The 24,128-nt window shown below is 41.1% G+C and overlaps 1 protein-coding gene across 2 annotated transcripts in view; it reads right to left on the minus strand.

Annotated features, from left to right (window-relative positions):
- The window catches only part of fstl5 (follistatin-like 5), a 194,583-nt gene that overhangs the window by 44,663 nt on the left and 125,792 nt on the right, over positions 1–24,128 (minus strand). The window contains exons 8-10 of one of the 2 annotated variants that reach the window (XM_084353822.1): positions 20,444–20,455; positions 15,574–15,694; positions 865–1,026 (exon numbers count right to left, since the gene is read on the minus strand). In XM_084353822.1, the coding sequence (XP_084209948.1) occupies positions 865–1,026; positions 15,574–15,694; positions 20,444–20,455 (295 nt within the window). The remainder of the gene's footprint in view (positions 1–864; positions 1,027–15,573; positions 15,695–20,443; positions 20,456–24,128) is intronic. The other variant, XM_084353823.1, reaches the window with a different exon arrangement.

Here is a 24,128-nt window from a genome sequence, read left to right on the forward strand (position 1 = left end):
ATGTTGAGAAGAGAAGTATAACACCTGAGATCGCGGTTGTATGACACATATCCCACCGCTTCACTCAAAAGCCAAGTGTCTGCTTTATCACAGCCGAACCCAAAAACCTATCAGCCAATCGTGTTCTTGCACTGACCCAGTTGAGACTCATGACCGTTGATGCGGCTGCAGATGGACTTCTAATAGGTACAGAAGACTTTGACCAGATTTGACTGTTGATCTAAACATGCAGTTTTATGTCAAGGTGACCATCGAAAGTGAAGAGAGGACTCTCTTTGTGTTCATTTGGACTGGGCCTGGATCTTGTTAGCCTAAAATAACAGCCTGACGTTGCCAATATGGCTGCCAAGTGGCAAGACTTGCCTGAAAAGACTTTGAAAAAGTCAGAAAATCTATTATTCATTATCCAGATATCTGCTGTCTTCACTGAAAGCCTTGAAACACTGGCGGTTGCCTCCAGAGGCTAAATCCTGTCAGACAATAGCCAATAGACTATCAGATTGCCAAAAATAAGCAATGACATCTAATCTGATCTTCAACCAACCAGTCACGCTGGCATCTTTCACTGCTCATGAAGTTAGCGAGCCAGACAAACATCTCTCTGAGACAGCATGAGGAAATGCATATACTTTGCTGTCACTTAAGGATATCTTAAATAAAATCTTTTTACACATCTACAGTTGATTATTATTGGCGGTGGCAGTATTAGTGAATAATTAGCAGTAACAGTGACATTCATTTTAGTGGTAGTTACAGCAGAAAGCAATCGTAGGAGCAACTGTAGCAGTAAAAGTGTCAGTAAAAATAATAATGGGAGCAGAGGGAATAAATATATACGAGTGTAAACTCTCGACTCCTCTTTACCTTGCAGGGTGAGCTGCTTGGACAGCTTGGTGGTGATGTCCATGCCGTTCTTCAGCCAGGCCAGCTGGGGGCTGGGGATGCCCTCAGCGTGGCAGCGAAGGCTGGCAGTGACGCCCGGCTCCCTGGCTTGGCTTTCTGGGTACACTCGGATGACAGGAGGAACTGAAAGAAGGGGAAAAAGAGGAGGGGGCGACAGGTGGAGAAATGAATAAATGTTATTTATGATATATTAGTACCACTTGAGGAGAGAGGCGACCTCATTGAACGAGAAGTTTCAGAGGAGAAGCCAAGTCCTGAACTTATGGTTTGGCTAAAGCATACACTATCAATAAGATCGAGTGCGTATTCAGCATTGCTGAATGCCTTTAGATAAGGTTAACGTGCTCTGTGAAGCCAAACAAATCAGATAGATAAATAAGGGAGAGCCCTCTGTTCGGACATTATCGATTTTGCTTGGTTGCTATTGATTTTATGTAACCTTTTGTCAGGAGGGAGATGAGGGAATAGAAGCAGAGAAAACGAAATGTGCAATGAAAGAAAAGGCAAAAACTAAATGCCGCTCTAATCTGCTAACTGGTCCAGAAGCTGACTGTCCACATTGTGTCACTGTTCCAGTCCTTTACCTTGCCCTGAAGCACAAACAAACACAATTCTCCCACATACTGTACGTCCAAGAAACTTAAATCAACATGAATCAATAAAACATACAAATACATTAATAATATGCATTTATGCATTGGCTGAGAGTGTGCCACAAGTTTTGCTCTACACCCGGGGGCTAACTTGTTAGAGTCTTGCTCCACAAAACATGGAAAATATCAAAAGAATGAATTTGAATAATCCTTTAAAGGGAGAAGTCGTCTGTGAACAGCATAACAATGATAAAACCTTTCAAAAGGATAGTTGTGAATCTCCCACAGAAATGTTGACTGAAACTTGGACAGTGGCAGTCGACTGTTTACAGAGTGACCGTAAAAAAGCAGCATGACTCATTCCACAACAGCCTGTCACATATAAGGATGACAGCCTGGCAGCAGTTTAAGTAGGAACATCAAATTTTGCTATCTTGCCATCTTGTTTTGAGCAATCCCTCGCAGCCTCTGTGGCCCAAATCAGTGTCCTCTTTTTTCTTCTTTCTGAAACAGACTTCAGAGACACGAGTGGAGGATGGAAGCGAGAGTCTTGGCAGAAGCGAAGAAGGCAGACGTGCTGCAGAGACCATTTCCTGTGGGCACTGGGTTAGAGGAAGTCTTTACTCAGCCAGGTGAGTGAAAGGACTGAGGATTGTTGCCTGGGCCATCTGGTAAGCAGGGCACTCCCTGGCTTGGAGCTCACGTCAACCTGAATGCCAACACGCCATCCGCAGTGGGCCGGGGAGGGCTCGCACAGCACCCAGGTTACTTTAGCAATTACAGTCGCAGAGACACTCCAGTGCGCCGATGCCTCTCAGCAGTATCAAAAGGTTGACTGAATAGGACCCACCGGGACAAATGATTCTGTCTTTTGAGTGAAGATGATTTCTCACGCTTAATATCCGCACACATGCTCACACAAGCATACAAAAGCTCTGGCCCCATTTCTCTGTGTGCTCATGTTCGTTCTGTGGTTGTAATTGTCCGTGTGTTTACTGTAAGTCACTCTGCGAAGGCCGCGCTTCTTGAAATTGTTGTTTGAATCGATAGCAGCTTCTGTAGATGAATATATATATATATACATAAACGCAGTGCTCAAAGAATTTCTACAGGTTTACATTTTAAATGTGTCTTTCACTTCAAAATGATGAGATCCTGCTGTCTGCATAACAAGCGTCCGGGTTTCCGATACGTTTCCTGCCATGCTGTAGGCGAGTCTTTAAAGCAACATTATGTAACTTTTTACCCTAAAATAATATAAAATCATTTATACATTGAATTGTAATATAGTGAGTGGTGTCTCTGTCACAGCCACTCCGCCGCATCGCTTGTCTCTGCACTGTGGGAGTCGCCAAATCGCACCAAATGCAAATTACTATGTAATTTTGCTTTAAAATTCACTTTTCAGGTTACGTAGTACACACAACAAAAATATACACACACTTTTGTTTTTGCTCTCATTTTTCAAGAGTGTTTGTGGTGACATGTTTGTTCAGTTCTTTTCTCCAGTGTTTTTGTGTTCAGTAACAAAACCACAAACAATCAAGTATTTATATAAAAAAAAGACTGCACATTTTAAAATGGACAATAATGGGGACCGGTCCACGGCCCGCCTGTGTCATCATCATATGCCACACCTGCCAGGTGGATGGATTATCTTGGCTCAGTGTGCTCAGGAAAACAACTTCTACAAATTTGTCCTCAAAGTTTAAGAGAAATCATCCTTTAGTGTGAACACAAAGTTCTTAAATCTTTTACTCCAACTCATTCAAAAGGGAACAAAAACATTTATATTTTTGTAAATGCAACAAGTGTAGTTGGTCAATAAAACAAGAACTCTGATGGAAATTTGATCAACTTAATGAAATGAAATCAAACGTCTGACCGTGAAAGAGGATTAGAGCTGAATTCATAAATTGAGTTGATTAGTAAACTGTATCTCCTGGAAATTAGCTGGAAACTGTTTGATAACTGGATTATTTGATGAACTTTTCAAGCAACAATGCCAATTATTTGCTCGTTCAAGCTTCTTAAATGAGAGGATTTGCTGCTCTCCTTTGTTTTAAGTGAATATTCTGCGGTTCTGGACTTATGGTAGGCTGAAACAAGCATCTGAAAACTTCCCCGTGGACGAGTAAATCTGCCAATTAAATTATAACAAAAACAATTTTAATTTCATAGCTGTATTTTTCTTCCTTTACTGAAGATGTAGAAGCTAAACCACACAGGGGATACACAGGATGTGGAGGAGGTAAAGAGGTAAAGACTGACCTGCACTGACGGAGACGGTCAGGGACCTGGATAATTAGGATCAAGAATGAATGGAGCTGAATAACCAGGTTCCTCTACGCTCCATACAAACTTAATATACCAGGTGATCTAGATCAAGATATTACCGTGCATATAAATGTGCTAATTATGGAGGCAAGGCAAACAGTCAACACTTCCCTTCTCTCAGGCTCAGTTTTCAATAAACTGATCATCAGGAGATAAATACGTAACATATCGAAGATTAAAGATGTAAACTTTAGGCTTTGTTTTACTGATTTATCAACTTTTGATCGCTGTGAGACTGAATGACACGATGTGTGGATACGTTTGTTTGTGTTTGTGTGTGGTTGCGGAGAGATTCTGGGGTCATGGCACACCTGGCATGTACCTTTGTTTCCTTGCCCAAAACCACAACAATCTATTAATCAACAGTCGTATAGTGTGAGCTTGGATCGACCAGGTTCCCCTGAGCACCTCATTAATAAAACCTCTCAGGCAATCTCACAAAGCTGCTTTAATTAGTGTGTTGGAATTAAAACATAATAGACCTGCAAGCCTAAAAAACACAAAAGCCCCCAAAAAACAAAAATGTATTACGACCACAGTGGTCAGTTAAAGTGGAATGGTGTCAGGGACGGAAACTTCACTTGAGTAAAATGTGTATAAAAGCAAAGTAAATGCATTGTGTATTCTGTAATCTGTATGCGTGGTGATATTTGCCCTGTTGAACTTAAACTGACATGATGGTTTTGCTTGAGAACAGTGATGGACAGCGTTAGTGGAAACAGAAGAAATAAAATGTCGGGACATATCTCCACCAGCTGCTTCAAGGGTGTTCAGTGCTTTACTACGCTCATCCATCCGTGCCGATGTTTGAGATGGTAAAATGTAATCAGAAATGTCTGTAGGCTTCACTTTGTTCACTAAAAAGGTGACAGGGCTGCCAAGCCAGAGTTCGAGACTGAGTTTCAACATTAGTGAGTGTGAAACCGCTGGATATCTTTGATGAGTGGCATTTCAACCTTTGTAAGCACGACACCACTGGATGTTTTTACGGAGACCTCGGGACAATTTCCAGCCATGTTTGTGGCAACGAAAGCAGAAACTTTAAGCTGAAACATGATCCTTACCTAACGCTGACCAAGTGGTTTCTGTGCCTCGACCTAACCAGGTGATAAACATAGCCATGACACAACATGTAATCGAAAATGTAACCTAAAGAAATGTAAGGTTGCAACTTTTAGAAAGGTAGAATTTCAACATCTCTGTGGTTTGCAGACGTACATCGCCAACATTTATTGTGGGTTGCTACAACACATTTTGAGATTGACACTCTCACTGAACAATTCAAGACGACGATCTCACATCACTTGACTTCACTGTGCAGGTATTTTCAGAGTGTTGTCCTCTTTTGAATTGTTTTGATTGCGTATTTTATTGCGTATTACTCTTAATATGAGTGAAATAAAGGAAATCTCAATGATGTTGGAGGCTTAAATTAAGGTGATTTAAAAGATGCCATATATGGTTTATTTTTATAACCTTCAGGCAGATGAGAGCAGACAGGATCTTATGGCCAGGATTGTCTCTTGTTTGGAGCCAATACAGTGTAAAGAAATCTCTTCTGATGCTATTGATAGAAAATGGATAGCATGATGTCGAGCTCAGATCTCATCTCAAAACCTTTTTGGGTAAATTGCCTGTGTGATTTGAGAAGATGGAACTGGTTGGTGCTGAAGATGTCAGCCTATGATCCAATCACAGCCGCTCACATCACTACAGGAGTCAGAAAGGTTACAGTAAAAGTGTGGGTGCAGCGTGTAGAGGTGTAATTACAGAGTATGTAAGTGGAGGTCTCATCAGTGCTGTGAATGGGTATATAGAGGTTGGGTGAAGTGGTGCAGAAGTTGAAAGTTGAGTCCTCTGTAGGTTTCATGGACCTAATTCAACCAAACATCTGTGATGGGAGGGACCCACTGTGAGCCAAAAACTTTAATAACCCAGCCTAGTTTCCTGAAACAGGCAAGTGATGTTCCTGTGCAGGTTTCACCCCAGTTCAGCGCGGCATAATTAACTACGCTGGGAAACACAGAAATGTTGTTCATGTATTTGTATGAAAAATGAGCATACAGAGTAAACAAATGGGCGTATGAATGGAGTGTCCAAATCGCAACAAGGCCAAGTGCAATATCCAAATCACAGAAGCTGATGAACGTTTTGATTGAGGTAAAATGTGTCACAAAACAGCATTATAGTGAAGTACTGCCGAGCTGCAGAGACGTCCTGACCGACAAATCTTGTTCTCCAGATGTAAGAAACCTGTTTGTTTGGTACAGACCTCAACAAACGTCACATATCATCATGATTTCTTCAGTGAAAATGTTCATTCCCATAAATCGTGAATCATATCACAATCGTAATATCTGCCCAAACAATCAAAATATGATATTTACACAATGTGGTGTATCAGACCGACTAAAGGGAAGAAGTATTAATACTATGGAATTAATTAATATCAGAAGATAACAAATTGAAATGTTCTTGATCCTTGGGTTTGGATTTTGGGATGGTATGCACAGAGGCACAGATGTCCGATGTTCAGTGATTGTTGTTGTGCCTATCGGTGGTTATGTCACGTGATTAGAGGAACAATTGACCAATCAGAGCTAAACTGGCGGGACAGGAATGAAGACACCATCTTCTTATTTAACTAGCTACATTAATGAAAAATAGCAGCAGAGCTGTCGAGGATCGTATAAGTCAACTCACAGAACATATTCAGTATAAAAGTACTGTTACCTGGCGAGGCAGCTGTGATCTCACAAATCACTCTTGCCAGGCTTCAAGCTAAGCGTTTATGGTGGACCACACAATGGTTCAACCAATCAGTGTCCTTCGAGCAAATACTGGCAGCTAGAGAGAACGGCTACGGTGTGGCTGAGATGTGACAATCAGCGAGAGAAGCCACTGTTCATTTGAAAACCACAAAGGTGGCTCATCAAGAGGTCAGTGTTGCTGCTGCGACATCAGTTATATCACCTGGGACATTTATTTCATGTAAGAAGAAGAATGGAGGAAGGGCACGGAGGGCTTCTGTTGATGGAAAACATGTCTGTCTCCTCCTGCCTGGCTTCAGTAACACTTTAAATCACCAACAGGCTTCACTGCTGGGAGCGCTCACCTGCTGTTGATGTAATTGGTTGAAGTTAGCCTTTTTCAAAGTGCGTGCCCTTTTCCAAACAGTCTTTTCCAGATGGTTCTGTGTAACAAACCAACAGATGTGTCAGGTTACTAGTACCAGAGCTTTCCTGTCAACTGAAAATATGATTGGCCGGTTGGATACGTAACTCTGTATTGATTAGTTTGATTTAGTCTGAGAGATTATCAGGCTAATGGAACTGTAGACTTTTTTTGGACCACCAATTTGCCTAAAAGTTAAGATTTAAAGTTTATCCTTGACCGTGGAAGACTTCACCTCGTGCTGAATGTTTTGTCGATTCTAAAAAGTATGAAAATGAGACGTATTAGACGAGCAGATGGAGTGCTGCCGACAATAATTTAGAAAAGACGGAGATATTAAAGGGACAATAAGAGACCTCAGAGCACTAATACCCAATTATTTCTGGTGGGAGCACAATATCACTGTTGATAAACATCAATGAATAAATGCTGTTTCACTAAGTGCTGAATTTCTGCCTTTCATAACCACAACAATAGAGCCCAACACTTCTCACCTCCTTCTGAAGCCGAGAAGCTATTTAAAAAGCTGTGGCACCACAGTTTGCATTGAATTAGCTCTTATAGATCTTTCTGTCAGGTATCCGCTCTGAATATCTAACTTACTTATCTCTACTGTGAAAATGTGACTGCTGTCCATCAGTTACTGCCCCCCTGTTGCTCTGGGGGATGGGAGCGACTGTCAGAGACTCGTGTAGGAGGAGCCAATCCTATCAATGTTGCTGCAATCCCCACCGGCCGCCCATAGAGCTCAATAAAGGTCATTCCTTAGTTAGAGGCCCATTATTTGAGAAAAAGCTCATGTCAGTGAATTCCCCCTGTGACTGTGAGAGAAAGTACATCCTGCGGGGGTGGAGACGCCTATTAATGCTGTTGCACTTCCAACTAGTCACTGATAGAGATTAATAAAGTGTTGTAAATTATTTTATCCCCCCTGAGGTAGAATGAAAGAATGAAAGTGTGTTAAGCCAATAGTGACAATCTATTTAATTAGAAGACAGTTTGGAAATGGAGAAAGGCTAAAAAGCCTGTGGATAACCGTCGATGCTTCACTGTTGCATTAGAAACTGAGAGGAATACTTCATGTATGTAATTAAGATCAAAACACATTCAGATGATATTTTCAGGAGAATTTGGATGATTGTTGTTAGTTTAAAATAAGCACTGACGACCATTAACGACACAGAGGGGTTTCTAAGTGAGTTAAGTGATAAAAATCAGTATAATTATTGATAAAATACATTTTTACAAATAAGAGTGCAGACTGTATGCAGGTATGACGGTGGTCTCTGAAACCAAAAGATCCACTGATATTTAAAACACATGAGCTGAGACAAAAGAAGCGTATTTGAAGTTTCAGGCTGTCGGCTTTACTTTGAAATCAACAGGAGCAGCTGTAGGTGGCTACACAACAAATGATATGACATTATAAAGTCAGTGAAACTGAAGTTGTCTTCATCTTTAGTTTGAAACAGAGTGATATGAAATAGTTACTAGAGGGATTTAAATCCAATCCCTCAGATTTGATCAGTCACAGGTGTCGTGGTTTAGTGAATACTGACACCTCCTTCACCTTTTTCAATCAGGAGCAGATACTTTATGACTCAACCACATTTTTTTGGAAATGTTCAATAAGTTTTCACCTTCTGAAATTCATATGTGCCTCCTTCATGAGACTGTGTGGTTTGATACATGTATGATGAACAGGGTGAACTCGTAGATCTCTCTCAAATCTACTTTATCTGCACAGAACATGTGTTGACTGATGTATTGCATCATGAACAGTTTTAAACATGGACTAATTAGATTACAATACGAAGGTCACATACATAATGATGAGAGGTTTTCTGTGTTGTATTTTGAGATACGTGTTTTCTGTTTCTTTGTATTTACAGTCTGTGTCAGGAGGATATAGTTTCCAGTATCCAGTCTCTGTTAATCAGCCTATTAAACGTTATCTTTGTGATATTACTCCTCGTTTCTTCTGACGTCACTCCTCCTTCAGTCAGGGAGGTGGTTCATTCACAGATGGCTTCTATCAGCGCAGACTGTTGAACCTCACTGAAATGTTGTCGTCTGTGCTGGTTGTGATTATGCTGATGAGGGTTCTAGATGAAGCGTATTAGTTCTTTGACTTGTTATCTGTGAGTTTTTTCTACTTTTGAGTCTTGTTTTTCAGGGTAAGCTAGCTGCCTCAAATCCAGTTAATCCTGTGCAATATGCTAGCATTGGACACCTATTCGATTCCAACTCCAAACAAATAGGGGTTAGCATATCACCATGGTAACCGCTAACTGCTGCAAACTGTGGCTGCTGTTAGCTAGTAAGCTCAGTTAACTGGGCAGCTAACGGTCTTATAAGCTGACTCTGAGCTCGAAGCACTGGGGGAGTGCTGGTGACCACCACCGCCTGAGGTACAAAGAGGCTACAGGCTAGCTGGTTAGCATGCTAACCAAGAAACTGCAACAAAATACATATATAATTGATATAAAACTGTTATTTCTTCACATTCTATTAACAGTGGGTTTTTTTTATGTTTTAAACATAAATTATTTGATATTGCACCTTTAAGGTTAAGTATTCTCTGGCTGTGTCCAAAATATATGTCAAAACTTCTTACTTCCTTTTACCTTCATGCAACTGTTGATACATTTGATGTTGTTTTAACTTTAATTTGTGGATCATTTTGGCTGTATTGAGACATATTGCATACAAGTCGGAAAAAGATTTTCATTTTTTCAATTTTAAATTTCAACCTCAGCCCACGTTTTTGGCCCACAGACACAACACATGCTATTTCCCTTGTGTCCTATAGGGGCCTGATAATAAAACTTGCATGGCATCGTGTTAACAAACTGGTTCAAACCCTGAACATTAATAAACATTTGGTAGATATTATCAGGACTGATGTTGGTTGAAAAATGTAACCCAGTGAAAGTTGGAAATGATATTAATATATAGTATTTCTTATGGCAGTTTTAGACATGGAGATGAACTTGTTCACATGACACTGAGAGGTGCTGATGGATGTGTGTGTGTGTGAATCATGCAGTTCAGGTGTGTGACATCATCAGCGTCTCTGAGTAATCACCTGACACATCGGGTGTTTGTTCGCTGTTGCTTTCTGACATCTCTCCTCGCTGTTAATGACGGTTTTCAAAGTAAAACCGAAGGCTTGGAAAAGCAGATACGCCTCTGGCTTTTCTTTTGAAGTGACTCTACTCGTATACTGATACTGAATGACATTACATGATAACTTGAATATATTTATGAAATCACTGAAAGCATCTTAAAAAGCTTTGGTCACATCCAGTTTTTTGCTTGCAGACATCAATAAATGTTCTTCCTACACTCACAGTAAATCTGCATCTTCCAGCAGCTCCCTAAAAGCCTTATTAGCTACACAGAACCATGAAAGTCTGCTTCGCCTTCTAAACAGGAAAAAACGGTTCTGTGCGTTTTGGAAATACTTCACTTACAAACTCCACCAATGTGCGAGCAAATCACCATTCCCTTTGCTTGGACAGTCATAAAAATGAAGGGAGCGAGACGGTTGGTGGGATTTTTCCACTCAAAACTCAATTCAGACAAGATGAGAGAGAAGTTGCATTCTGATGTGTTCCTGAGAGCGTCAGGAGAGCCACTGCCGGGAGAATGCGACACAGCAGGGCTGACAGCTCCATCATAAAGCTCCCCAGCCAGTCGTCAATCACTCAGCAAGGCTCCCGTCGGCCATGGCTCTGTAGAAGATGAGCAGGCGTGGAGAGACACACACCCATACACACAAGAGCACAGACACCGTGGCAGGACACCACTTCGCCATCACACTACTGGGAGATTTCCAACTAAGCCTGGCAGACTTGTTACAACTCTTCAATCAAATTGGACCCGTGGCTGTTGCTAAAAAAAAAAATGGCGGTCACAACGATTGGATTTTGTGAACTGACCGGGTACGTGTGAACAACACACACTCAAAATATCTCACATGATCCTGGATCCTCTCCGTCACATGTATTCAAACACTCCCTCACACAACCACCATGACGTACTGCCAACCCACACTGAGGTTCACAGACACACACCATGACAAATATACACACACCATGATGAAAGCCTCCTCTCTCAGTTGTGATTACACTCTCACCTGAGCTCCATGCCTCCAAGGGACATGTGGGAGTAATCCAGCCCAGACCGTTTTGTCCAGAGCCTGAATCAAATGCAATACATGTACATCACATAGCTGCTAGTTAAGCACTTTTCAAGGGTAAAACAAAAGAAAAAAACCTAAAAAATAATACCAGAGCTGTTCTTAAAAAGTTCTGCGACAGAAATTAAGAAGCGTAACGGATCTCCGGGGAACGCCACGGTGCCGTGTTTGCATGCTCTTTCTTTTCTGCCTCAAAAAGAAGTGTCATCTTGTGTTTGTGCTCAGGTTGGGCTCATTTTCTTCTTCTTCCTTTGTGTTTTTGTATGATGTATTATTTACTGCAAGGAGTCAGAACAGGAGTCAGAACAGTCACATTAAAATTTAGCAAATTGAGTCCACAGAGGATTCACTGCTTTAAAGAATCAAACGCTGTGAAAAAAACACTTTGCATTATACACCATTATTCGAAAAATTTAATAATTCTAAGAAAACCACTGTCAGAATAATTTTTTTTATGTATTCAACCAAAGTTGTGATATTATTTATACGTAGTATGAATATCAATTAAAAAAATAAATAAATAAGAGGGTGTTGTAAGATGTAGAAATCGAGGGCATGTCAGATGCCTCTATGGCCACATATCAACACATTTGTGAAGCTGGAACCATAAAATATTTAGTATATTTGCTTTAAAAACAACCAAAAAATATTCAGATATTAACAGTTACAGTGAAATTTTCTGTTGATCAACTAATAAATGAGTCAGCTAGTCTTTGCAGCTGTTATTCCTCCTAATTACTCCACTGCAAAGAGTTAATAAACTGGTGACAGAGTTATCGTAAGCAGTTTTATGGCCCGTTGAAAAATATCTTGCCTGGTAAGACCGAAAAGTTAATTTTGGACCCTGCACACACTCAAGAGTTGCAACCTGACACTCCAAGTCAGCAAACTCCAAACTCAAACAGGAGTTCAGAGTATATTGGCCCCTCAGTGCAGGAGTATAGAGCAAGAAAACTCTGTCAGAGGGTGGCTGGGGGGTTTGGATAGGTCTTACACCTGACTTTGCCTCAGGAGAGGGTCAAGTCAAGTGTGAGACCAAGTTTTAAGGGTGACTTTTTCAGTTATGTAACATAAGTCAGGTAACACAAGTAAACTACCTAAGTAAGTGAACTTATGTAAGCAACGTAGTAATTTAAACCCAAAGCGTGATCGTTCCTTAAACCTAGTCAAGTGTTTCTTGTGCCTGAACCTAACTAAGTCATAATATGACATTAATTGTGAAATGTTCGTGACCAAGGTTCATTTTGAAAAGTGTAACCAGTCTTTGCATATGTATTACTGCTAACTAGACTACAGAGCCCTGGGTGTGCAAATCCGATGCTGAAGGGGTAAGTAGAGCTTTGAAGCTTAAGGCCACTGATCAATCTGCCTTATTTGACAAGCTTGGAGTGAGAACGTGTTGGCACAGCAACAGTCAGCGTTGCCGCTCTCTATAAGATGCAGTCACATGTAGGCAACCCTCTCGCTCTGCAGGGAAAACTCCAACGTGTGAATATCCCCATAACAGCCCAGCCCCGATCAATTCTGCTTCCAGAGCTGCTGCTGTGCATCGAGGTGGGCTCAAATACTATTTATCCACTTGGATATATCTACTTGTAATGGCTCCACCTCTAGCCCCGGAGCCTTCCCACCAGAAATATGGCATTCCAGGTCCCGGGGGACAGTTTGTAGCCAGGGATCAGCACACCGCATCCTTTGCCTGCCACCTGCAGATTACAGTTAGGGCTTACATGGGGCAGTCTCACATTACTTCCTAACAAGGCCCCACAGGTATAGGCTTGGCCATCGGGCAGATCAGGTCTTAGTGTGCTGCTCTCCTCACTCAGGAGGCCAGGAGCTGTGAACCCTAGCAACATCACTGCCAGGGTCACCAGGACACACTACAAGCCACGAGGATACGGTATATTTAGATCATTAAACAGTAAAAAGGCATTCATGAAATGAGACGGACCTGCATAATTTGAAATACTGTATCATTGATATAAGAGATGATGCTGCCAGGCACAAGTAAACACGTTAGGACCCATTTTGTTACATCTTACCCATCAGAAATACTTAAATTTCAAATTATATTTTAAAATGAATGCAGCTTTCCAGGCCTGAAAAATAAATCTATTTTCCAGCAGCAGAAGAATTGCTTGGTGTATTTGACGATTCGACCAAGACTTTCATTAATTTACCCCAAACAAAGATTTGTTTTCTGCTAAAGTGGTCGGGAGAGTGGACAAACTTTGCAGCCACAGTACAAATTAGATGCAACTTTATTGATTTGTGTGGGTACAGTGAGGTGACTGCCTCAAAGAAAGAGCTATAGATCCAAAAACGAGGGCCGACACCAACATGCTGAAGATAACAAATAACCACAACAACACAAACATCTTGGAGAATATATCGTAAAAAGAGGACATCATTACTGTGTCGTCACAAAGAGACTGACACAAAATGCCTGTGATGAGTCAGTTTGGGTGTGTAAGGAAGAAAATAATCCTTTATACAAGCTCACAATGCAGGAGCTACTCTCTGACTGCCTCAGACAGAAGTCAGGCTGCTGTACGAGTGCCTCATTCTTCAGCTCTTCTGAATAAAACTAAAATACTGTAAATCTTGTCGTTCTCTTGTGGCCTTGGAGTGACGGACAGCATTCTGAATCCAGTTCTTTTTCAGCTGGTTCTTAATTGAGTTTTAGAAAATCTCAGTAGTCATGGCGGCTGATAGCTGGTCCCTGCAGACTCCAGACAGACTTAGAATGTGAAATCCATAGTCTGCAGTAAAAAGGTCATCTGGAAGTTTCAGTAACAATTACGACCAAAAGTAATCTGCCTCTTGAGATTCACTCTGTTTCCATAAACACAATACTTGGTATAATAACCTGTATATCGTTGCAATTAACCTTGGAGTAATTTTTCAGAATGATAATGAACTAACTGTCTGTCAAATTGAATGAAGATGTGGAGCTTATTCACATTCAACTCATTAGGACCCGAGTGGGAGAAAGCACACAGTCGGTCTCAATCCAGCCACTACACCTTTGCCCTCTCTGAACAATCTCTGTTTCAGCATTCACATGGCAGGTTCATCACACTGAAGAGCGCCTCAAACCAATTAGCATAAAGTGGCTTTTAAAACTCTTGACAGAAAACGGGCATCTGGCTTATCTATTGGTTCTCCAGTGGTATCTAATTCTACTGGTCATCCTATCTGCCAGCCAAATATCAAGAAGGATCTGCATTTGTTAAAATGAATGCAATATTAACAGATCTCGCTGCTCCTGAATTTCTTCAAATTTGTTACAAGTGTCCAGCATGACTCGATGATAGTTACGATAAAACCGCATCACAGCAGGAGTAGGAGTCACATTTAGCTCGTTACGTCAGTGAGATATTAACAATATTTTGTATTTAAATCAAATGCTAATATGGATTATCCTTTTCGCGGTCACTGGAGCCGATCCTAGCTGACATTGGGCAAGTGGTGGATAAGTCGCCAGTTCACATAGGGACAAACAACCATTCAAGGATAATTTAGAGATTAACCCAACTTTCCTTTTTGCATGTCTTTGCATTGTGGGAGGAAGCCGGAGACTGCAACATGCAGAGTCCGCACAGAAAGGTCCTGCCCCAGCCGGTCTCGCTGAACATCTTTTGCAGTACTAATTGTTACGACTGCCTCCTGAGAGCTGCATGGTGTCACACAGTTCCCCCATTTCCTTAAAGCATCAGCACTGATGAGGAGTTTCATCCACAGCTATTCACACTAACACAGGGGAGTGCTGGACCTTTGTGTCCTAGAAATAAGTACTTCAAGTAAACAAACTTGTGCTGTAACCTGCATGTCATGGGCAGACAGCGTGTCGTTAGTGGTACTGAAGAGTAAATACCACTCCAGCATCTGACTGGGCCAAAGTGACATTTGCAGGTACGCTTACATGCTGCACGAGCTATTTAGCCATCTAGCCTGCAAGCTAACGTTGGCAGAGCACATCTCTTCATAGAAGATTTGATTGGTCGCTCATCTGACAGGATATGTTGTACAGTAGGAAGAGACGTGTGTTCATGTCTATAAGTTAGATCAGAAGAAGCATTTTGCAGGAAACTTAGTGTTGTTGTTTTGTGTAGACGGCTGCTGTGCCTGTCTGCACCGTCTGTGACAGAACGCCAACGTTCACTGTATTCGTCTACGTTACAGTAATGACGGTATTACTGTAGCGGTGGCAGCTTAAACAAGGGGGCGCCATCGTGACACCATAGAAACTAAAAGTGACTTACAGAACAGACATGTTTGCCGTATCAGACGTAAACAAATGCAATTACTTTGAATTGGACTTTAAGAGTGAAAGGAGACTTTGTGTTTCTTGTGTCTTACCGTTCACTTGCAGAGTGTGGGTCTGAAAAAGTTTCTCGTAGCCATCAGCATGACAGGTATAATTGCCCATGTGAGTCGTGGTCACCTTGGTGATGTACAGCGAGCCATCATCTCCAAAGTCCTGCCAGTGAGAGAAAGTGAAAGAGAAAAACAAAACTCTTAATGACTTGAAGCAATGGTGATGTTGTTGCTACAGTGCAGCGGTGATGGTTAAAGGCATTTAAAGCTGGAAATGAAACGTTTCAATGGGAGTGCAACGAGCCTGCAGAGTGCAGAAGAGAAGATAAACTATTTCATCGCATAGGAAATGAAAAATATAACAATGTTACAAGAAGGCACATTGTAGAGCAATGTCCATCAATCTACGTCAAAAGTTAAAGCCATTTTGCGACGAAAGTGAGGAAAATAACTGTCAAAATCCCAGTTAAGAAGAATTGTTTTCTGGTACATGTCATTTTTCCAATCAGAGGAAAGTGATCTGATGGAAGGAGACCGAGGTATAATTGATTAGGGTGGAAGTTACACAGTGTAAGCTGCTCTCCAAAACAAAAACAAGGAAAAATAGAGCTGCAGACACACAGTCAATCAAAATAACAAATATCATCCGAAAAGGCCAAAATTGTTACGCTTTGGTTAACATGCACGATCCACGACTACACAAAACATGCTGCACTTCAATACTCGTATGGCGTATTAAAATAAAAAACAAACAAACAGAAGAACCTATCCATGACGCTAACTTACGTAGAGCCAAGTGAATTATGGTTAATTCATGCTGTGTTGTGATTATTAAGCAAGTGAACAAAGAAATGTGGTGCTAGACAAGAAAGAGAGCAAACAGAAGAATAAATGACTCTGCAGATAGAAGCCCCCAAAGCTAATGAGCCCGTCGACGCTGTTCCGGTGTGATGAATCCGTCTGGCCAACAGCGAATGTCTGCTATTTTGTTCAGATCATGCTGCAGTGAAAAGCATGAGCTTTTTGGATTATAGTCTTGAGGTGCTGTTATATTTTGAAATAGTGAATGAACTGTTTGAAAAGAGGGTTCTGATTGTTCCTAATAAAATGTCAACTTCTTTTCCTGTTCTGGGTCCAAACTTTTTAAATAGCTACAAGTTTCATTTTGGAAATTGTGAAAAATAAAAGTTAAAGTGTTTAACTTTTTTTTCTTCTCACAAACTATGAACTATTAACTTCGAACGAAATATAATTTACTTTTTAGAATCATATATAGATTTGCAGAATAACGTGTTGTAAAGTACCGGTGGGGCGGATGGAGGTTAATTTTCTTGTTCATGTTCAGGTGTTTATCACCAAAAATGCAACAATTAGTCGATTAATCGAATTGTGGATTAAAAGAAAACTATTTAAAAATAATTGAATATTTCTTATTCAAGCAAAAATGTCGAACATTCCCTGCGTTTGTAACTTACTGAAGTAACTGAAAAGTCTTTGGCTTTCAGACAGTTGGTTGGACAAAAGAAGCAATTTGAGGAGCTCACTTTGGGCTGACGAGTGTTTTTCACACATTTTTGACATTTTAAAGAATGATTAATCCTTTAATCATGAAAATAATCAGCAGATTAATCAATGATGACAATCATTAGTTGCAGCCCTAGCTATCACTTGAGAATTACTCTAAAAGGTTCATTTTAAACTTCACTGTAAATCAGAGCGAGACATTTAAAGTTCAATTTGTATTAAACTATATCAGAAATAAAAATGGTTCCCAAAGCTTAATTTTTTTTTTAATGAGTTAAACTTCAGACTCTACATTATGTGATGAAAATCATTTTAGCACATTATTAAATCAAGTGATTGTATTATAAATCGTCAGGGACCATTTATCACAGCCTGTGCATATAATATGTTTTCACCACTTTCTGATGCACAGCAGCTTTTCAGAAATGAACCTGCTGACATTTAGCATTCATCAGGGTTTTTTCACTGCCCACTAACTTGATGAAGGCCATGTGCCAAAACCTGTTCACTCCTGATCGCTGCCACGCATTAAAAAATCAGTCAGAAAGATTTAATTTGAACTTTTGCTGTTAAGAATGTCCACGAGTCTGCCCCCGTGCTCCTCGCTCTTTTACTCAACAGAGCAGTCTTTTATTAAAAAACGACTCAGCCCTAATTACCAGCACTCTTTCACAGTAGTTCATAACAAGAAAAGTGCATTTTCTCATTAAATAGCTTTTAACATTTCAATCACATCTCTGCTGGCTGTTTACATCTTGGCATTCAGCTTCTACTTAAATGTCTACAGACAAGCGAGGAGAGTCAGCCGTCGTGTTTACAGGAATACAGTGTGTTTATCGGTTCGTCCTGGTTTGCTGCGATCTAACCTACGAGCTCGGCAGCGGCTCGAGCTGAGTGAAGCATCAGAGCTTCACAATATGAGGGGAAATCGATGGTGCGTCTTGGCCTCTTGGGCTGAGAGCATATTGTGTCACCTTCTTAAATGAAAAATGAATGGGGGGAGAAATGAAACTCAGAGGGGTGGAACGAGCCACGGTGGAGGCTGTCGACATGATTCCTCCACCTCACCTCACCACCCTCACCTTAGCTATCAGCAGCACCCAGCACCCAGCTCTCTGCAGACAAAGCAGGCCGGCGTACGACTACTCAGAGGGAAGGGAGACAAGGGCAGGTAGAGGTGGATTTACAAATAGGCCATAGCCCTCAAGAAACTATAATTAATAAAGCTGTCAGTGGCAGGTCACCTCTGAAAGGACACTAAAGAGCCACCTCATTGGCTCGTTGGCTAACCTCTGGTAGTGACGAGGCATTTCAGAAAATGGCCTTTGAAGGAAGTTTGCAGCCTGGGCTTATAAAACTTTGTCAGAGGGACACAATATGCTGAGTTAAATGCCCTGCGGTGTGTACAAAGTAAGAGACAATGAAAGCACACTGAGGCAACAACTCAACGTAAGGGTAGTTCAGCACTAAAGGCGTGGTTCACCCAAATGACAAAAATCACATTTTCTAACTGAAATCCACCACAGAGATAGTTTCAGCACTTTCTGAGTGTTATCCTTTTTCACTTATGGCTTTTTAAAGTGCCATCTAAAAAAGATGCAGCAGCATGTGCTTTTTGAGGAACATTGTTCTCAGTCACTCGACATCATCTTCAGACGTCCCTGTCAACAGTTTCCACTGGAGCTACTTCTTACCAAAGAAACTGGCCAAACAAAACTTGTTGGTAGTGTAAGAGCACCCAGAGGAACAAGGACAGTTCCTGGAGCGAGATGTGCAAAGCATGACCAACAACAATCTGTTCACCTCCATTGTATTGAGGTTGGAATGGACATTTCAAAATCGAATTTCAAACCTCAACTCAGGCAAATCATTTAATCTTTAAGTGATGCTTTTATTTCCATAGAAACCTTGTTTTCTTGTTGAACTATACACCTTAGTCAACCTTAAAGTTAACAAAAAAACAAAAAACAGCTAGCGGTGTGTCTTTTGCTTCAGCATATGTATGTGTTTCCAGTAAAACAGGCAGCTAGTGATGGACTTGTAGAGTACAGTATACCTTCTCCATAAAATAAGATCTAGTTTGACCCAAACTGGTGAATAAAGTTAGAAAGTTGTGTTTTGTACAGTAATCCATGAGACCCAGCGCCCAGAAACACTCTGCTCTGGCAGCGGCATAAAAATTAACAAAGCGTTTATTGGATGAAAGATGAAGATATTCGCCCCCGAGTTCAGGATGAGTCAGCGCTTTCTTTTATCATTTTTCAGGAAATGTCTAACTCTAAAATATGTTTCTTATATAGCAATGTTTTTGCCATTATTGGGTCTGATACGCTGTTGTGTCGGATACGTTGTTGGGTCTGATACATTGTTGGGTCTGATACATTGTTGGGTCTGATACGTTGTTGGGTCTGATATGTTGTTGGGTCTGATACGTTGTTGGGTCTGATACGCTGTTGTGTCGGATACGTTGTTGGGTCTGATACATTGTTGGGTCTGATACATTGTTGGGTCTGATACGCTGTTGGGTCTGATATGTTGTTGGGTCTGATACGTTGTTGGGTCTGATACGCTGTTGTGTCGGATACGTTGTTGGGTCTGATACGTTGTTGGGTCTGATACGTTGTTGGGTCTGATACGCTGTTGTGTCGGATACGTTGTTGGGTCTGATATGTTGTTGGGTCTGATACGTTGTTGGGTCTGATACGCTGTTGGGTCTGATACGCTGTTGGGTCTGATACGTTGTTGTGTCTGTTACATTGTTGGGTCTGATACGTTGTTGGGTCTGATACGCTGTTGGTCAGCTTGTTTCTCTGAGTCATAGACCTCCACTGTGGTCCAAAAGATAAAAAAACACACTATGATGAATATGAGTGACATGTTGCTTCATTATCATGAACGCAGCCACTGATGTTTACTTTGCTCTGCTGGTTAGGAGATTATTAAACCTTTTGAAATATTGAGAACATATCGGTGGCCGGTGTTGAATGAAAATGCATGAGGCTGAGGAGCACAGACAGGCCGCGGGAGCTGAAGCATCGTGAAATGGACAAACAAATTATGTTTTTGGTCTTTTCACTGGATTTGTTGACAATAACAACGACACAACATCGGCAGTTTAATCCTTTATCCTTGGCTTTCACCAGATTAATTATTTTGGAAAAACAGTTTTGCATGAGAATGACAGTTGCTGTAGAATTAATTTGCAGGAAAAAAAACAAAAAACGAAACAATATCCAACTGATTTGATGTCCTCAACCTGTGCACTTTTTCATCGCATCATGCTTCTTTTGTAAGCTCCTCACTAGCTTTGTGGGCTTTTTGTGAATCAAACATAAGAGTGGGTGATGCGATGTCAATCTGTTTAGACAAAAAATTAAAAACAGCCTACCTGGGACGGGATCTGTTGGAGAGAGAAACAGGTCAAACATTCAGAGGTTCAGTTTGATTACAGCATTAAGGCATGAGAAATAGGCAGGCTGGTGTTGTGGTCAGAAATGAATCATATTATGTAGCAGACAAAGTACAGTATCCTGTACCTCTCTGTAGATCTACTGTCAGGATAATGCAGTAGGAGTAAGTATGACTACGAGAGTGTTGTTCTGTGCTCCTAAACCACATGATTAATTCAATAAAAACACTTCCTGACAGAAGTTCTCGATATAACACAACAGGCCTGTGAGTCGTAACATTCATGTTTTATCTGCTGTATAATGTTGCACAGCTTTATTTATTGATCCTGCGGACACACAGCACAAGCTGCATCATACCAGGAGGTACACGCTGATCAAACCTGAATGTAGATATTATATAAATCACATACATTTAATGTTTCATAAAGTACATCCTCCACAATGCTGAGATAACATGAAAGGCACCAGAATGAGGCACCAAAGCATTGGGAGATAAAAACACATATTCGGGTGGACAAGATAAGAGAGGAGAAGAAAGATTCAGCTCAGATTGTACTGCTTCCTGCATCATATCTATTCCTGTTGAAGCTGCCGCCTTCAAAACACATTTTCTATTTTTAATAATTCCATGTTTTTTCATGATGGAATTCAAAGATTTTTGTGCTAAATCAGATATATTTTTTACGGTGACCTTGCAACCAACCGGGTAGGACTTACAAGTAGCTGATGATTGCTTTGTACAAACTTCACAATATTTCTCCTAAATGCACTTTGACACTCTGAGGGAAACTTTTTAAGAATTAGGAAATATCAAATGCTTTTTCATCTTCAGAACCATTTGCGGGACTGCAGAATCGGCACCCCTAAGGGCAAACATGAATGTATACTACACACAAACACACACACACACACACACACACACACACACACACACACACACACGACTGTGTCTTTGGCTCGGCCACTCAGGGAGGATTGAAATACTGACAGCCTTGGATGATGATGCAATAGCCAGCAACTGTCAACTTCATGGAATTACAGTAAGCTGCTTTGTCAAAATTTAGAGAGGCTCTATTGAACTCCGGGATACAAGCGCACCACTGGGATTAATGCGCGATTCACTAAGTCTGAATGTCGACAAAATTTCTAAAATAACCACATTCTCAACTGGGAAGGCCTGCAAGATTAGAATGCATAAACCTCCCATGTGTACTCACAGGAATATGACTCTAATTAAGGCTGGCAGTGGATGCTCACAAATATTAACAGCCAGCAATTATATAGAAATTGTCTGCAAGGCAATTTAGAATTAGTCTGTGGGTGCCAGGTGCAGACGAAATCCATTCTCCTCTCTGGAAGGAACAACAATGATTGACTGGAAGTCTGAGAGCCAAAAATAAATCTGGATTAAGCCGCCGTTGGTGTGCCGCTCGGGTTCTGTCGGTAGTTTCTCTCCGTGCTGCCTGGTTTGCACACAGTTTTCTGATGAGCCACAAGAGACTCCCGTGCTCGTGCTGATTCACTTGCTGGTGGTGTTCTGTGTTAGTGCAGCTGCTCTGGAGGTAATGTGTGCAACAGCAAGAGGTTGAAAACTCAGGCTTTGTTAGACACCGACCAAAAAATCAAATCTGACAATAGCAGACCTCCAGGGTCAAAGTACAGCGAGTTCTCTCAGTCTGAAGAGACAGATTAGTCCCTGTAGAAGTTAAACTCAGTCTCACTTCATGAATCTGCACTGGCATCAACCCAAAAAGATGTTCGTACCAAAGAGACAGAGGGAAGAGTAATTGTATGCAACAGCATCAAATACAGACAATATAAAGGTCCTGGGGAGTACCAAAGTGGTTCAGGGTTGATTAAAATGCAAAACATTAGTTGCATCCTTCTTTCTGCACTGTCCTATCTATGATGTATAACTCAGGCTATGAGTTCTGTGGACTGAAATCAAATCTTGGATGTTTTCTCCAGGAGTATGATGGTTGCAAAACCCCAAAGGCCATGCTTTGATTGATTACCAACAGCCTGTTCTTCCTTCCAGTGTCTCAATAACGCCGAAAAATGAAGACTGTGTGATTCCACAGTGGAAAGACAAATTTTTGAAAAGAAACTGATGTAAAAATTAGAGCAATGCCGAGAAATTTAAAGGATAGAAAGTCCTTTCAAGTCCTTTTCTCTATCAGAAGTCATTATTCCATTATTCATACTAATCTATTTTCCCTTCAATGGGTACACTGAACAGCATTTGGCAGCAGAAGCTTTCATCCCTGATCTGACATTTGAATTGAAAATCCACCTGTGCAAGATCTGATATTAGTCACCAGGAAGCTGATGAGTGTGTGTGAAGTGCAGACAAAGACCACCCCTGGTCGGGACGCTGAACTCGGCTCTGTGTCTTCAGGCAAAATCAGGAGATGAAACAAAAACTACTTCTATTGAAAAAAAAGACAGAAAGAGTAAAGCAGTTTGGGGGAAAATATTTGAAAGATAGATCAAAGCCGGCTACGACCTTACAAGACCTTGTACCTTTTTTCCTCCCACAAATCCTCCAAAAGATATTCAGAGCGTTTTTAAGAAATAATCTGACTTGACATTTCTTTTCTGTTACACCCAGAACTTGCATACATCTTTTTTGAGCCGTGAATTGCTTAAAAGCAGTCAAACTACATAATGGAAAACGACTTGAAAAAGGGCAAATGGTGGAAAAGCTGTTAGTCTCACACGCACGACCTAAAAATCACCTCATAACGTCGACGGCACGCTTTATGGGAATCACACATCACCAACAACCAGAACCAGAGCTCTAGTTTAGAGCCAGTTGATGGTGCCAAGGATGGCTGGCGACAGCTGGGCGCCTCTTACTCATTTTAAGGGTCATCAACATTTAATGTTACATTAGTGGCTTCGCTGGGTCTCCCTTTATCTACTGCGACAGTGTTGACTTAATTATGCACAGCAGTATCACACTCATCTTGGTCAGCCCTGACACACAGAGGAAGAGGTAAGGCGAGGGAGGCCTGCCTTTTCTGTACCCGCCACAGAAGTGTCCTCGCTCCTTTTGATGTGGATGAAAGTGACACAGAGGGCTGTCTGAGGCCACGGCTGAGGATTAACACTCACACACATCCTCAGACACATACACACACATACAGTCTTTCAACGAGTTGTAAAAGTAGGTCCCTCCTCTAGGGCTGAACCCCTTCGGTATCCCCTTCATCTTCTTTCTTTGTCTGAAATCCCTGTCCCTCCCAGCAGTCTCTAAACACAGACACCAGGAACACAAACTGACATCCTGGATTACCGTCAGACCAACAATACAAAACCAGCACCAACAGTCAGATAAAATGTGCTGAGAATCTGAGCCACCGCCAGCAAAATAAAATCGAAATATGATGAGAAAGAAATATAGGGTGAAATTATCTGAAATGTACGGCTCTTACAGCAAAAAAGTCGACGGCTCTGAAACAGTAGTTAAGAAGTGACGTTGCTTCACAGCGTGAAAACGCATTAATTAGACCTGTGCAAACCCCATTATGTCTATCTATCTATATCTATCTACAGATTTATGCATCTACACGTATCTTTCTCTCCTTACCAGAAAAAAATTCATTTCCAATGTATGTTAAAAAAAAAAAAAAATCAATACAAGCTGTTTCTTCTTTGTAA

The sequence above is a fragment of the Pagrus pagrus genome (genome assembly GCF_965226575.1).
Source record: "Pagrus pagrus genome assembly, chromosome: 5".
NCBI classification, from domain to species: Eukaryota; Metazoa; Chordata; class Actinopteri; order Spariformes; family Sparidae; genus Pagrus; species Pagrus pagrus.